This window comes from Dipteris shenzhenensis, chromosome 8 (genome assembly GCF_047967505.1).
Source record: "Dipteris shenzhenensis isolate YYH24624 ecotype China chromosome 8, Dip_SZ_1.0, whole genome shotgun sequence".
Classification (NCBI taxonomy): Eukaryota; Viridiplantae; Streptophyta; class Polypodiopsida; order Gleicheniales; family Dipteridaceae; genus Dipteris; species Dipteris shenzhenensis.
Genome location: NC_141603.1, coordinates 38,422,669 through 38,436,620, shown reverse-complemented (window position 1 = coordinate 38,436,620; position 13,952 = coordinate 38,422,669). Strand labels below are relative to the sequence as shown.

Below are 13,952 nucleotides of genomic sequence, written 5' to 3'. Positions count from 1 at the left end.
CTTGGGTCCTACTTCCTGAGCTACTCAATGGAAGCCAAATCCTATGTAAGAGTGCACTATCTCTCCTGGAGGGTCTCTGCCTATGCTGCAACATGAGCTTGGAGCTCTATACTACTACTATGAATGGCATCTGCCATCCATCGAGTCCGCCCCCATCTTGCCCTCTGCCGCCCATAAATAATGCTATGGCTTGATGGACGACCTCCTCTTGGTAAAGCACAGTTGGAATCCGCACCCCTTGCTAGGGGAGCCCCTCCTATGGCTATTCCAAATGCAAAACGCTAGGAGAATGGTCTTGCCATGCGTACCTGTTTACCTATGGAGCCTTCCCCTATGCATCGCCCAGTCATTGATGTGAAATCTATGCATTCTATTCCATCATGACAGCAATGGCCAGAAGAGCACTGAGGCTTCCCTGAATCTTGCTATAACTCTACCTCATGCCATGGGTCTCGACCACTAATGGATAAAAGGGATTGCTCCCATGTGCGCCTCTCCAAGGGAGGCATTGCGGAAAAGGAAGTCCTCACAAGCTTGTCCTGTGTAAATTTCAAATTTAGTCTCCTCCAACAATCAACACACTATAAGCTATCCCAAAAGAGTGCTCTTTGTTGCTGGCATGTAGGTGCATAAATGTTTTGGTCCCATCCATTCAAAAACCTATGGGGTGGAGGATCCACGTGCCAAAATTCCAGCTGGATAACGAAGACAACTCTCTCCAGTCAAATCTGAATCTGCAAATGTAAATGAAACAGCGAAATAGAGAAGCAAAGGGTTTAGGTCACCACAAGAGTGGCTGGACTGCTTCAGGATGAAGCCACAAGTATCTAGCATAGTGCTGGGAAAATACAGTCAAGGTAGACTGAACAAAACTGAGCTATAGGTGGTTGTCTGCTCTTGCATGCTTTGAGAAAGGGATTCAGTGGGCTGCAGATAGTGATGCATGGGCCACTGAGATGCTGTAGAGCTGGCTGACTGGGTTTGTCTATCTGACTAGAATGGCCGACCAGACTAGGCTGATCAATGCATCCATGATCAGCTCCCGGATGAAGCGGTAGTGAACGTCAATGTGCGTGGTACTTAGCATGGAACACTGGCGCTTTGTGATTGCAATGCAACTGTGATTGTCGCAGTAGATCTCCACTGCTTCCTCTTCTAGAACCTCCATGACTTCGAAGATCTACTTGAGCTATAAGGACTTGCATGATGCCATGCAGGAGGCTGCTCTATACTTTGGCTCCATAGAGGAAAGAGCGACTGCAGGTTGCTTCTTACTAAGCCTGGAAATGCCCCTTGACCATAGTAGAAAGCAATAGCTAGTCGTGGAACGTCAAATATCCCCATCTGCAGCCCAATGCGAATCACAATACCCGAAGAAATGGATCCTTATGCGGTACGTGATCCCGTATTCTAAGGTACCCTTCAAGCACCATAAAATCGCAAGCAAGCTTGCCAGTGATTCTCTCGAGGTTTCGATGGCAAAGTAGCCTCATTGAGAATGCAATGTTGGGACGAGTGTTTTTGATGTAGAGTAAGCTCCCCACTTGATACTTGGTCGAATCCACTAGCTCAAAAACATCTTCTTTACTGAGTTTGTTCGTGACTTCCATGGGTGTCATTGCTTCCTTGGACTCTTCCATTTGAGACCGATTTAGAATCTCTTGTCAGCACTTTTCTTGAGAGTTGAAGTCTTTTCTTCCTCTTGCCATATCACTATCGCCCAAAAGTGATGCAACTGACCAAGGTTAGGCAGCAAGAGAGTCTTTACCTTTCTTATCTTGCTGTTGAGATCCCCTGTCAGGATAATATATCATCCACATAGATAATCCTTATCATTCTCCTATCCCCTTGGAATGGGGGTTACAGGTTTGCATCTAGCATAGTTCAAGAAAGACCAATCTATGAGAAATAGTCATTGATGGGTCGGTACCATGCTTGGGGAGCCTGTTTCAGCCCGTACAGCACCTTCTTCAGTCTGCACACCATGGTCCTCTTGGTCTGAAATCCTTGTGGCTGCTCAACATAGACTTCCTCCTCCAAGTTCCCATTGAGAAAAGCAGACCTCACATCCTCCTGGTAGATGAGTGCTATCGATGTCCAAATTGTTTCCATGTGGGCCATTGGTGCAAAGGTCTCATCATAATCTAGACCTTCAGTGTGTGAAGTAACCCTTGGTCACCAACCTTGCCTTGTAGATGTCGAGTGTGGTGTTTGACTTCTACTGGGTTCCAATCACCTTCCGCTTGGACAGCCTTGGTACCAGGTTCCACATGCAGCTCTTCTCAAGATGTGCTTTGTTTCCTCAAAGTCTTTGGCTCGTGAATCATCTTGATTTGAACCAGCAGGGTGTAGTTCAGTGTTAGAGCTTTCTATTTGCTTCGAGAACTTCTTTCGCCATCTGAAGTTGCTTCAGGGATGTTGGTCCCCCTTAGTCTTCTAGGGTCTTCATGCGAGGTAATCTTTTCTCTTTAGCAGGAGTCTTCTTCTTTGTTGACTCTTGCTCTTTCAAATCCGATTCTGAACTTGCAGGACTTGCTTTTGCTTCTTTTTCTTTGATCCAGGGAACCGTTGGGAGTACTGCAGGTGCTGAAGCCTGAAGCTGTTCCATTGTCTAGATAGAGATGTCTGCTGGAAGCCTAAATCCATATTGATCAACACCTCAAACGATAAGCCTTAGACTCTTCATTGTATCTGACAAGTGTGCATTCCTGTTTTTTGCTTTTGGTGTCTTTGTGGCTTCACTTTGAAAGACATCCACGTTTTGCTCTATGATAATGAGCTTTAATAGGCTCAGGAAGAAGCATAGGTCCGAAAGTGGAGTGGATGCATATGACCAAGCAGTGTCCAAAATGACATGCAAGACGGAGAAGCCACTTCATGACCCACGTTTTCACTTCCCTTGATCAATGGCCATTTACTTGGCCACAATCTAGATCTTATCAAATGAGCGTCTAAAGTTCATCTGGTACACTGTTCCCTGAGGACCTAAAACCACATGTGTATACACTCTATCAACATAGATGGGCTAATACAATGCAAGTCCACTTAGTGAATTGGTGTTCAAGTCTCACAATTATTTTAAGACATCTAAAGCAAATTTCCTTCGTGCACACATCAAAACAATATACATCAACAATTCCTGTTGATAGCACAAATTGTGGCACCAAAAACTGGGCAGACATCTGGCAGTGCAAGGGATGGCTTGCAACCTAGCTGGTTTCATTCATAAAAGCCCTTACAATAAAAGCCAACCGTCTCCACTTGTTGTTTTTGCTTTTATTATTATTTGTTGTTTCGACCTATTTTGGGCTTCAAGGTTTGATTTCCTCCATGCCCTGCCTATCTTTAGTGTACGATGTCTGTTGCAGTGTAGATACAAATCAATAATTGATCTAAGTGACCCTTGTATGCTCTCTAGGTACCCAGCCATTAACAAGCCTGCTGCTGTTCTCCATTGGCTGAATCATGTACAAACAGATGCAGAGTTCTTGATAATTATAGATGCTGACATGATATTGCGGGAGCCAATAACACCTTGGGAATTTGGTGCAGAGAAAGGACATCCAGTATCAGTTCCATATGAGTATGTTCTTTGTGACCTAAACATAAGCATTTTCTGGTGTCGAAAATAACGAAATTTCTAAATCCATTGAAGAATTGTGGGTACTATGTGTGTCTTTGTTATGTGTTGTAGTTACCTGATTGGTTGTGACAACATACTGGCCAAAATTCATACCCGCTATCCAGAGGCTTGTGATAAAGTTGGGGGCGTGGTGATCATGCATATCGATGACCTCCGGGTGTTTGCTCCTCTATGGCTACACAAAACAGAGGAAGTGCGAGCTGACAGAGAACACTGGAGTACAAACATCACGGGAGACATCTATGGACAGGGCTGGATAAGTGAAATGTATGGCTATGCATTTGGTGCAGCAGAGGTAAGCAATTTTGAAGTATAAGAAAGTTGTGAAGTCCTGCTTTTTGGTTTCTCTTTGTTTTTGGATATCTTTATGGTTTTTAGGGGGTTCAGTGTCTAGTTAGCTGCCTTCTTTGATTTTCCCTGTGAGAGTATGGAAGAAAATTGGAAGAGCATCTTTGTATGTAAGTATGCATTGATGGAAAATTTTGGTTCTTTATTTGCTTGTATTTCTTGCTGCACAGGTGGCTATTTTTCATGCTGGGTGAGTTTCCATTTAGCATCTGGCTCTCCTTAGCTACATGTGTGAAGTGAATTTTCTGGAAACAAGATTGGGTGCACCTAGAGCAATACAAAGTCACTGTTAACTGAGGATGTACTGGAGCTTGGTGGCTTGCTCTCTAATTACCAAATTCCAATCATTTTCTAGTTTGGGGTGCGTGCTGCGTGGCTTGTCTGCAATGAAACTTAATATCCATGAGCTGATGGCATGATTAGTGATTTTAAGAATATTCTTCCCTTTGAAGTTTGTATAATGAAATGATTTCTAATTTGTTGGAAAAGTTCGTGAGGAAGCATGAAGTTAGTGCATTGAATCACCCTTGGGGTGATTTGGGGTTAGGATAATTACATAGGTCAAAAAGAGTGGTAGCTGGACCTTAGGTTCTAGGTTAGGCCACTCATGATGTCATGTCATGGACAATGGTTAGAGATTTTCAAGGGGCCACATAATATCGCATACTCCCACATACTTCCATCATGGATGGAAGGGATGGGTGCCACATGGACCCTTTCTACTGGTCTTACTCATGTGGCTTTGCCATGTGGCACACAAATATTGCGCTCACAATTTCACTCACTCTAGGGCAGCTAATACGCCATTCTTATTTTATTTGGTCCAAAGGAGTCGGTGGTGTGCCTGATGATGCTGGTATAGTGATATCTTTTCCTGCAGCAGTGAGACAATATCATTTGGGACAGCATTATAGACCCTTTTGGCACTTAGATGCTTCGCGGTTTTCAGCCAGTTCCTCATCTTGAGATTCTAGACCGTCTCAAGGATTGGGCCCTATATATTGGATGATCCTACTAGCCGTTCTTTGTTGCTAGCTGATGTCACGGGGTTGCATCCTTGTATAAGGTTTTGCTGCCTCCTTCTTGGGTTTCCATTCATGCGAATCCCATCTAGCCTATGACCCGTACTTCTTTGTGGTGGCGAAAAATGTGGTAGCAAATTTGGACTTGCAAACTCCCTCTTAGGCAATCGCCCTTTTTATTGTGAGTTTTGCTTGGGGTTCTCCCATTTGGATATATCTTGGCTCGTCGACATATTGCTCCTTCCATGTGTCACCGATGTCTGTCCTTGTGGGTATCTATGCCTCATTTATTTTGGCATTGCCCTAAATCTCATGACTTCTTGCTTTTGCTTCAGTAGTGTCTTCAGGCTGTTTCCCTATTGCTCGATTTGGCAAGCCATTTTGGCTGTTTGGTATTTATTGGCCGATAATCTTTTCTTTAGTGAGTTCGTTAGTGGGCAATATGGACTGTATGGAAGGATTGCAACCATAGGGTCTTTGGTGATCCATCCTTGGCTAAATATCTTTTCTTCTGGGCATCTTTGCGGCAATCCTTCTATGATTGCTTCCATGCGTGGGATCTTGATTATCCTGCTTTCCTATCATATATTGAGATATACTGACGTATGTAACTGGCTCTCCTGTTCCTGGGGACTTTTTTTAAAATATAAATACAATTGGATTACACCCCCCCAAAAAAAATGTGTGTCTGTGTGTGAGAGAGAAAAGGCTGAAGTATGTTTGGGCTTGCAAACCTCCTCTTCGACAAACAAGTTTTCCTTTGACAATTTGTGCTTGGGGCTCTTCCCTTTCGATTGATCTTGGCACGTTGGCATGTTGTGCCTGCTCTTTGTCAACGATGTCTATCCCCACGGGAGACTATGCCTCATCTTTTTTGGCATTGCCCAAAAACTTGTCATTTCTTGTTATTTCTACTACAATGTGTACATGCACGATTTTCTACTACTTGCTTTGGCAAGCTGTTTTGGTTGTTTGGGAATCATCCTATCACGCAGGCATAGTTGCACGAAACAGCCGTTTCGTGGCAGGAAACGGAAACGGCGTTTCTTTCGTAAAATCTGTTTTTGCCCTAGATCCCCAAAATCGCTAGTACTTCAGTTGCACCCGATGGTCCTAATCCTGATGTTGATGATTCTTCTTCAGACAGTGACACAGATGACTCAAGCTCATCTGAGGAGGCAGAGGATGACGATGACGAGGAGTCGATGGATGATGCAGATGGTCAGTAGTGATGTGCCTTGGTCCTTGTCACTTGACTACGACTGTACAGACTACAGTGCTAGCCTACTCCTAGTCATGACACTTCAGATGCATCATGCATGCAGCCTGCAGGCTGCAGCATGATGCATCTTGATTCCTAGACTATGTTATTTCTTTTTTTATGATAGTAGATACAGTACTTACTACTGAGTATACTTTGGACCTTGGTGCCAGGTGGTAGCTGCTTTTTTTTATATCATCCATGGGTGCTTTTATTTTGAGTCTTGCATGACTCATGAGTCATGATCATGAAATTTGTGGATCATGAATCATGATCATCTATGGAGTCTGGACATTGGATGCTTTCAAGTTTCAACTTGTGTGCTAAGTTTAAAGTACTTCAAACTTCTAAATTTCAGATTCTTGTAATGCCAAACTTGTTAGTCATGATACATGTTGATTTCAGATTATTGAAGCATCATTCAAGAATTTAGAATCATAGAGGCATGAATGATGCATTGATGCTTGAAGCTTCAAGTATAGATAATTGTATTATGTATGATTTGCACTCTATTGATAATTATATTATGTATAAAAAATAAAATTTTATACATAAATTGTATCATATTGCCGTTTCTTCCGTTTCCGTTTTGGCGGGGGCCAGAAACTCCGTTTCTTCCATTTCTTTCGTTTTCGTTTCTTCCGTTTCCATTTCGGCTGGTAACTATGCACGTAGGGACATGATATTTTCTTCTCTTGGGTTTGCTAATGGGCACTATGGACTCTATGGAAGGATCGAAACCATAAGGTCTTTGGTGACCTGTCTCTTGCCAAGTACTCCTTTTTTCAAGCCTCATTACGGCAATTGTTCTTTGATTGTCTGCAAGCTCGGGATATTGATTATCCTGCTTTCTTGTCATATACAGAGATTTTTTGATGTTGTAGCTAAATGCCCCTTTCTTTGGGAAATTGGAATGCTTTTTGTCTTATATAGTAATACAGTTTTCACCGAAAGAAACAAGTGTGTGTGTGTGTGTGTGTGTGTTACTCGCGCATAGACATATTGCCCCGGCTGTTTGCCACAGATGTCTACATTCTGCTGAATGTGTGCTTTATATTTTCTGGCACTATCTACATTCTTGTGATTTCCTCGCTCTCATTCGTTAGGGGTTTCGAGCGAGATTTCCTACCGCTACTTTTGGCAGGTTCTTCTGGTTATTTGGTTTTCATCTCGCTAGACAGGGTTTTGATTTATTTTTTGTTTGGGTGCGCTATATGGATGGACAGAAATCATAGTCTTTGGTGATCCTACTTTTTCATCTTTTGTTTTTTTCAAATGATCTCTGCGGCAATCGTTTTATGATTGCTTTCAGACTCATTTGATTGATCATGATGTATATATGGCTTATACTGAGATTTTCAGTTGAGTAGTAGTTACTCCGCTTTTGAAGTAACTATGAATGTAATTATTTCACAACAATAAAATATTTCTTCTCACAAAAAAAAAAGTATGTGTGTGTGTGTGTGTGAGAGAGAGAGAGAGAGAGAGAGGGAGGGAGAGAGAGTCGTGGCGCGGCAGCTTTGGAGCTCCAAGTTAGCAAGTTTTTTGGTGGTGGGTGATGCTGGGGGTTCTTTCGTCTGGGCAGCTCTTGGCACGAAGACATATTGCTCCGGCTTTTTGTCTTCCATGCTTGGCTCCAAGGGAATCTATGCCTCCTCTCCTTTGGCATTGTCCACACACTCCTGATTTCTTGGATCTACTTTGGCAGCTTTTGAGAGCTAGATTTCCTACTGCTACCTTTGGGAAGCATTTCTGGCATTTTGGGATTCATCTTTGCAGACATGGGTTTGATTTGTTCTTCACTTGGATTTCTATGGAAGGATTGAAATCATAGAGTCTTTGATGATCTTTTTTTTTAACTTTCCCTTTTTTCTAACGCTCTCTGTAGCAATCTTTCTTTGATTGTCTGCAAACTCATTTTAAAGACTACAATGTATACTTGTTGTAATGCTTTATATTCCACATAAGCTTCCCCTGTGTGGGGAGCTTAATACTGCATCAGCAAAAGATCTTAGTACAAAAATTTCAACAAAAAAAAGAGTATGTGTGTGTGTGAATGATGGAAGTCTCCAGGATGGGATGGTTTCATTGTTGAATTTTTCCTTGCATATGGGATGTCCTCAAGTCTACTTTGCTGCATGTGATCAATTGTGCTTGGCAAAACCAACAAATGCTGGATTCCTGGAAGAAAGGGTTTGCCAAGCTCCCTTCAAAGAAGCAAATATGTGAATCATAGGCTGATTGAAGACCTATCACTCTCATATATGTTATTTATAAGACAATCACCAAAATGGTGGTTGATCCCATCAAAGGATACTTACAGAATTGTGCGCAATATGGGTTTGTTCCTTGTAGGCATATCATTGATAATATTGCTAATGCATATGTTGGGATAGAATATGCAAAATACACGCTCTTGTTGCAAGTTAATATTGCCAAGGCCTTTGACACGGTTCAATGGGATTTCATCTCGCAGACCATGCATGCTTTGGGATTTGGCCAAAAAATGCAGCATGTTATCTACTCACTATACAATGACAGTAAAGCTACATGTATATTGTCTGGGGATATTCTGAAAATTGGACTCTCTGTTGTTCGGTTCGCTAGGGATGTTCACATAGTGCACTTTTGTATGCCATAGCCACGCATCCAAATACATGGATCATCTTGTGGCTATAAACATGTTGCATGCGTTGGAGATTCATGGAAGTTGCATTATGGTTGCTCAAGCATATGCTGATGAATCTTTTTTAACTCCAAATAATACTGAGAGGGATCTTTCTTCCCTTATGCATGCTCTCTAATTATATGGCCAAGCTGCTGGTGTACATGTGAATTTTCAGTAGTCTAAGCCATTGCCATTGCATTCTAAAGACTGGCATAGTCTTTTATGGCTTGGAGAAATAGTCTCGCCTACTCAGTTAGTTCCCCATCTTGGTTATCCTTTGGGATGGATGATTACTCGTCACCAACAAATTGACTGGGTACTTGTAAAATTGAAGAAAAAGCTTGAATACTGGAATATAGTAACTTGGCCATTGCATCTAGATAGTTCAATCTATTTTGATGGCATACATTCAGCTCTACCTGCCTTTGATTTTACATACTTTATGTCAACCATTTTGAAAATTTCAAACATTGCCAGAAAAGTTTGAGATTACTTTCAGTAAATGATGCTGCAATTTTTGCAAGGAGATCAACCTTGGGCTGCCATGATGCGCTATTTTCTTTTGCAACTCACCACCTCTACATTTCGATAATGGCAGCTAACTCAATGGGATTTTCTTTTTGGCTATATTGACGGTAGGGTTAAAGGAGGATGTGTCAATTTTATGAGCAAAAACCTATGAGCAGATTTATCCGAGCGTGTTTTTCAAGAGATTTAAAAAATAGTATTTCTTTAGGAAACAGGGTTTTACACTTTTATTTTCACTAGAACTAGATCCCTTTATCATAAAAACCTACAGACTAGTCACTCGTTCATTTTTACATAACATAAATTTGTATGATTGGACTTATTCTAGTCTTACAAAGGTATATTAAATAACATAAATTTTCTTATTCATAGACATCCCTTTGTACCCTTGTTATTACCTTAAAAAAGTGTTGAAAAATAATTTCTTTAAGAAACATCCCTCATAATCACTCTCAATGTAATAATATTATGCATAGATAATTACTTATTAAACACATTTATATCATATGGCAATATCTTTCTAGTGTTTTTATAGTATTAATAATAAGATATTTATGGACATGTTTCTAAAGAAGTTTAAATTACTATAAATAAGTATTAACTTGGGCTTATATATCACTCTCATAAAATACATGTAATATTTAATACTATATATGCAAGATTTTCCATAATGTAACCCCATAGATGTGCTCAAATGGGATTTTGAGTGGTTGAATTACTATATTTGGACATTGGATGTGAAAGTTATGTCAGTTTTAAAAGTGTTGTCCAAGGTAGTTTCGTTAGCGAAACTACCTTGGAAGACCTACTTCAAAGAGGTTTCGTTGGTGGCGAAACTACCTTGATGCCTTGCTTCAATGAGTTTTCTTTGGAGAAACCCTTTCATGAAAATAGGTTGAGAGAGGTTTTTCAATGTCACCTCCTATTAAGTAAAAGTTGTAAGAAGGATCATAAGGGAATTTTCATAGAGAAGTCTACTCTACATGTGGGTTTCTTCAAAAGCTATCCCATTATGTTCTCACCATTCCCAAAGATTCACGTAAAGATTCGTGTATAAAATAGGCATTGCTATAAGACTTCAAAGAGGTTTCGTTGGTGGCGAAACTACCTTGATGCCTTGCTTCAATGAGTTTTCTTTGGAGAAACCCTTTCATGAAAATAGGTTGAGAGAGGTTTTTCAGTGTCACCCCCTATTAAGTAAAAGAAGGATCATAAGGGAATTTTCATAGAGAAGTCTACTCTACATGTGGGTTTCTTCAAAAGCTATCCCATTATGTTCTCACCATTCCCAAAGATTCACGTAAAGATTCGTGTATAAAATAGGCATTGCTATAATACTTTGCATATTTCTAAGTGAAACTATGTTTTCTTTCGATCCATTTTTGTCATATTTTTGCATAGTTGGAAGTTTTTTTAATTCTTCGCTCAGACGCTCGGAAGATTTTGCTCGGAGAATGCTTGTCCCCGGTCAAAGGATGTCCATTGGTTTGGAAGTATATCCTTTCGCACTTGGAATGGCATGACCGCGACGATTTGTAGGGCAATTCCCTAAGGATCCATATCATAGAGTCTTTGGTGATCCTACTTTTTCCACTCTCTCTTTTTTTTTGCCGCTCTTTGCAGCAATCTTTCTGCAAACTCATTACATAGACTACAATGTATACTTGTCATATACTGAGATCTTCTATTGATGTAATGTGGAGCTCCCCATTGGAAGCTTTTGTGTAATATAAAGTATTAAAAAATTCACCCCCAAAAAAAAAGTGTGTGAGATTGATTTTATAGCATGTCCTCCCCTCCCCCTCTGTGTGCTCCCTCTTGCAAGACAAAGGAACATGTGAATTTCTTTTGCCAAGCATGTATACACACTCACGGCTCAAATTTGACAATGATTCGGTAGATAATAGCCTTGTGAGATGAAATATGTTATGGAATTTCTTTTTGTATATCAATGTTGCCTTCGTGTCTTGACGTTTAATTTTGATTTACTTTTTGGTCTAAGAATTTTTAGCTCACCCATTCTTTTCTTTATGTTTTGTGTTGCAGATTAAGTTGAGACACAGGATCAGAAGTGACATCATGCTTTATCCAGGATACATTCCACCTGAGGGCATTGAACCCCATATTCTTCACTATGGCCTTCAATTCACTGTAGGCAGTTGGAGGTTTGACAAAGCTGACTGGCGTGAGGAGGATATGGTCAATGTATGCTGGAAGTTCTTTCCAGATCCACCCGATCTGTCATCTTTAACACTTACAAATCCCGGTGAGATCAAGAGGGATACAATTAGCATTGAATGTATACGGACAATAAACAACGCTTTGTATTTGCACCACAAAAGGAGAGGATGTCTGGAAAATAATGACAAGGGGGAAGTTACAACAAAACCCTTTCCCCCTCCACTTCTAAGTTTTGAAAAGGATTTAAAAGAGGCTAGCCAAAAAGATGGAGGAAAAATACATCAAGGGGATGAAAACACAGAAAGAACAGAAGAATGGAATACAAATTTGGACAAGGAAGTGTCTTTTGACACGCAGGAGTTGCAAGGTATCAGTACAAATAACACTACACGGGAGGCGAAGCCTTCCAACAAAGATCTGATAGGTTCTGTCACGAAGGTCCAATTAATAGCTATAAGTCCTACATATTGGATGGTCGCATTGTGGACCATTCTGGTTTTTGCATTTTTGTTAATTGTCTCATCTATGTATTCAAGCCGTGGGCAAAAACAGAAATCATGGAAGACCAAGGGCAAAAGGTATACTACAGGCATGACCTCCAATGGGGAGTCATATAGAGTGGTCGACAATGCTGCTTAGTTTTTGTCTTGATAGGCTTCTTACCAATCTTTATTGCATGGGAGCTGCAGCACAGAAAAATGACTACATTCTGGTTTCAATGTTTCATATGTTCCATGAGCAAATCATAGCATTGTCTTTGTCAAGAAATATGCATGATGCTTTTGCAGGCTTTCTGATCAGCACAGCTAGAACCTGTCTATTCTCCCCTGTATAGGTATTTTACGTGTGTGTATGTTTTACCCTGATAGTCTATAAACTCTGGAAATATAGAGTGCAACGAGTAATGAAACAGTACATTAGTCAATGTTCTTGCTTAGAATTTGTCTCAAGAGGCTTCTTGTTTCATTGCATGGATGATACAGCATAAGAAGGAAGTGTAGAGAGGAATAAGTATGTTGGCTTGGAGATTTCATATGGTTTCCATGAGCAAATCATAGCATTGGGTGCTTTTTATAGTCAGCTTCTTGATAAGGTTATATGCATCTGATTCTAATAGATGTTCAAACACTCCCATTGCATATTACCTTCAGCTCATATAGTTGAGCATTCAGTTCATCCAGGCTATTAGGACTTTCCCATGGAATCAGCCACAGTATCCTACGGATATTTCCATAGAGCTCAATCGATTATTTGCAAGTATCCTTCTTTTTCCTTCATCCCTTACGTTATACAAACTCTAGATCCCTCTATTGACAATGATTATGTACTTGTAATTATCCCCCATAATTAGATAGAGCTTATTCTGCTTATGCATATCTTATACTGTGTTGGCAAATAAAGTAGGATTACAATTCCACTCGTCCTATTCTTTCAATCTATCATCTTCTAATGTTGTACTATATTCTAGTCTTGATTATTTGCCTATCTTTGAAACTCCTACTAGACTTAAAAAACATTCCACTCCAGTGTGTTTGTCTTTTGCTTCAAGTTATCACTAAGTTGTTATATTCCAATAAATATATTCTTGTAGCATCCTTGTAGTTTCTTCTCTTTGTCTTCTAATATAACATTGGTAGAATTTGTGCAACTCATGAAGAAGATATACTTATTCAAGTTTTGTCATATGATGTGGCATATCAAGTCTTGATGAAAGTTTTGGGCTCTTTGCATGTTTTGCTTCCTACTTGTTGAGCTAGTATTTATCAGTTCAGCTTTCCAAATCTTGGTTACTAATGCTCTTGGATAGAGACTTACTCAACTTGTCAATGTTGCCGCATCTAATGAACACACTCACTTTTTGGCCCACAACTCTTCAATCATTTGACCAAGACTAAGGAAATGTCACATTGTAAGATATCACCCAATGTTTCAAAGTCTCCATGTGGATATTTCAAATGCACCACGGGACTTAGCACGTTGGTGATTATTACTACACATCTTCTCTCACCATAATGTTAAAGATGACGCACATTCATAGGATCAAGCCTATGTATTTGTCCAAAGCCTACGAGCAGCTATAAAAAGCCCAACATATCTCATACTTGAAATCAAAATACAAAATATATTGATGTGCATCCCAATCTAAACCCTAAATCCTAAACCTTAAACCCTAACTTTAAACCGTAAACCTAAAGTCCAATCTCAAAATCGTAAACGTACCTCCAACCTGTTGCATATGCAACAAGACCTATTGCATGTGCAATAGGTTGGTGGGGTGCAACCCCAACCTGTTGCTGCTGG

General features: G+C 40.3%; 1 protein-coding gene across 1 annotated transcript in view; it reads left to right on the top strand.

Annotated features, from left to right (window-relative positions):
• The window catches only part of LOC147899474 (peptidyl serine alpha-galactosyltransferase), a 36,108-nt gene extending 23,772 nt beyond the window's left edge, over nt 1-12,336 (top strand). Inside the window, exons 6-8 of the mRNA XM_087378595.1 lie at nt 3,419-3,583; nt 3,695-3,938; nt 11,517-12,336. Coding sequence (XP_087234721.1) covers nt 3,419-3,583; nt 3,695-3,938; nt 11,517-12,290 — 1,183 coding nt within the window. The 3' untranslated portion in view covers nt 12,291-12,336. The remainder of the gene's footprint in view (nt 1-3,418; nt 3,584-3,694; nt 3,939-11,516) is intronic.
• Nucleotides 12,337-13,952: the final 1,616 nt, after the last annotated feature.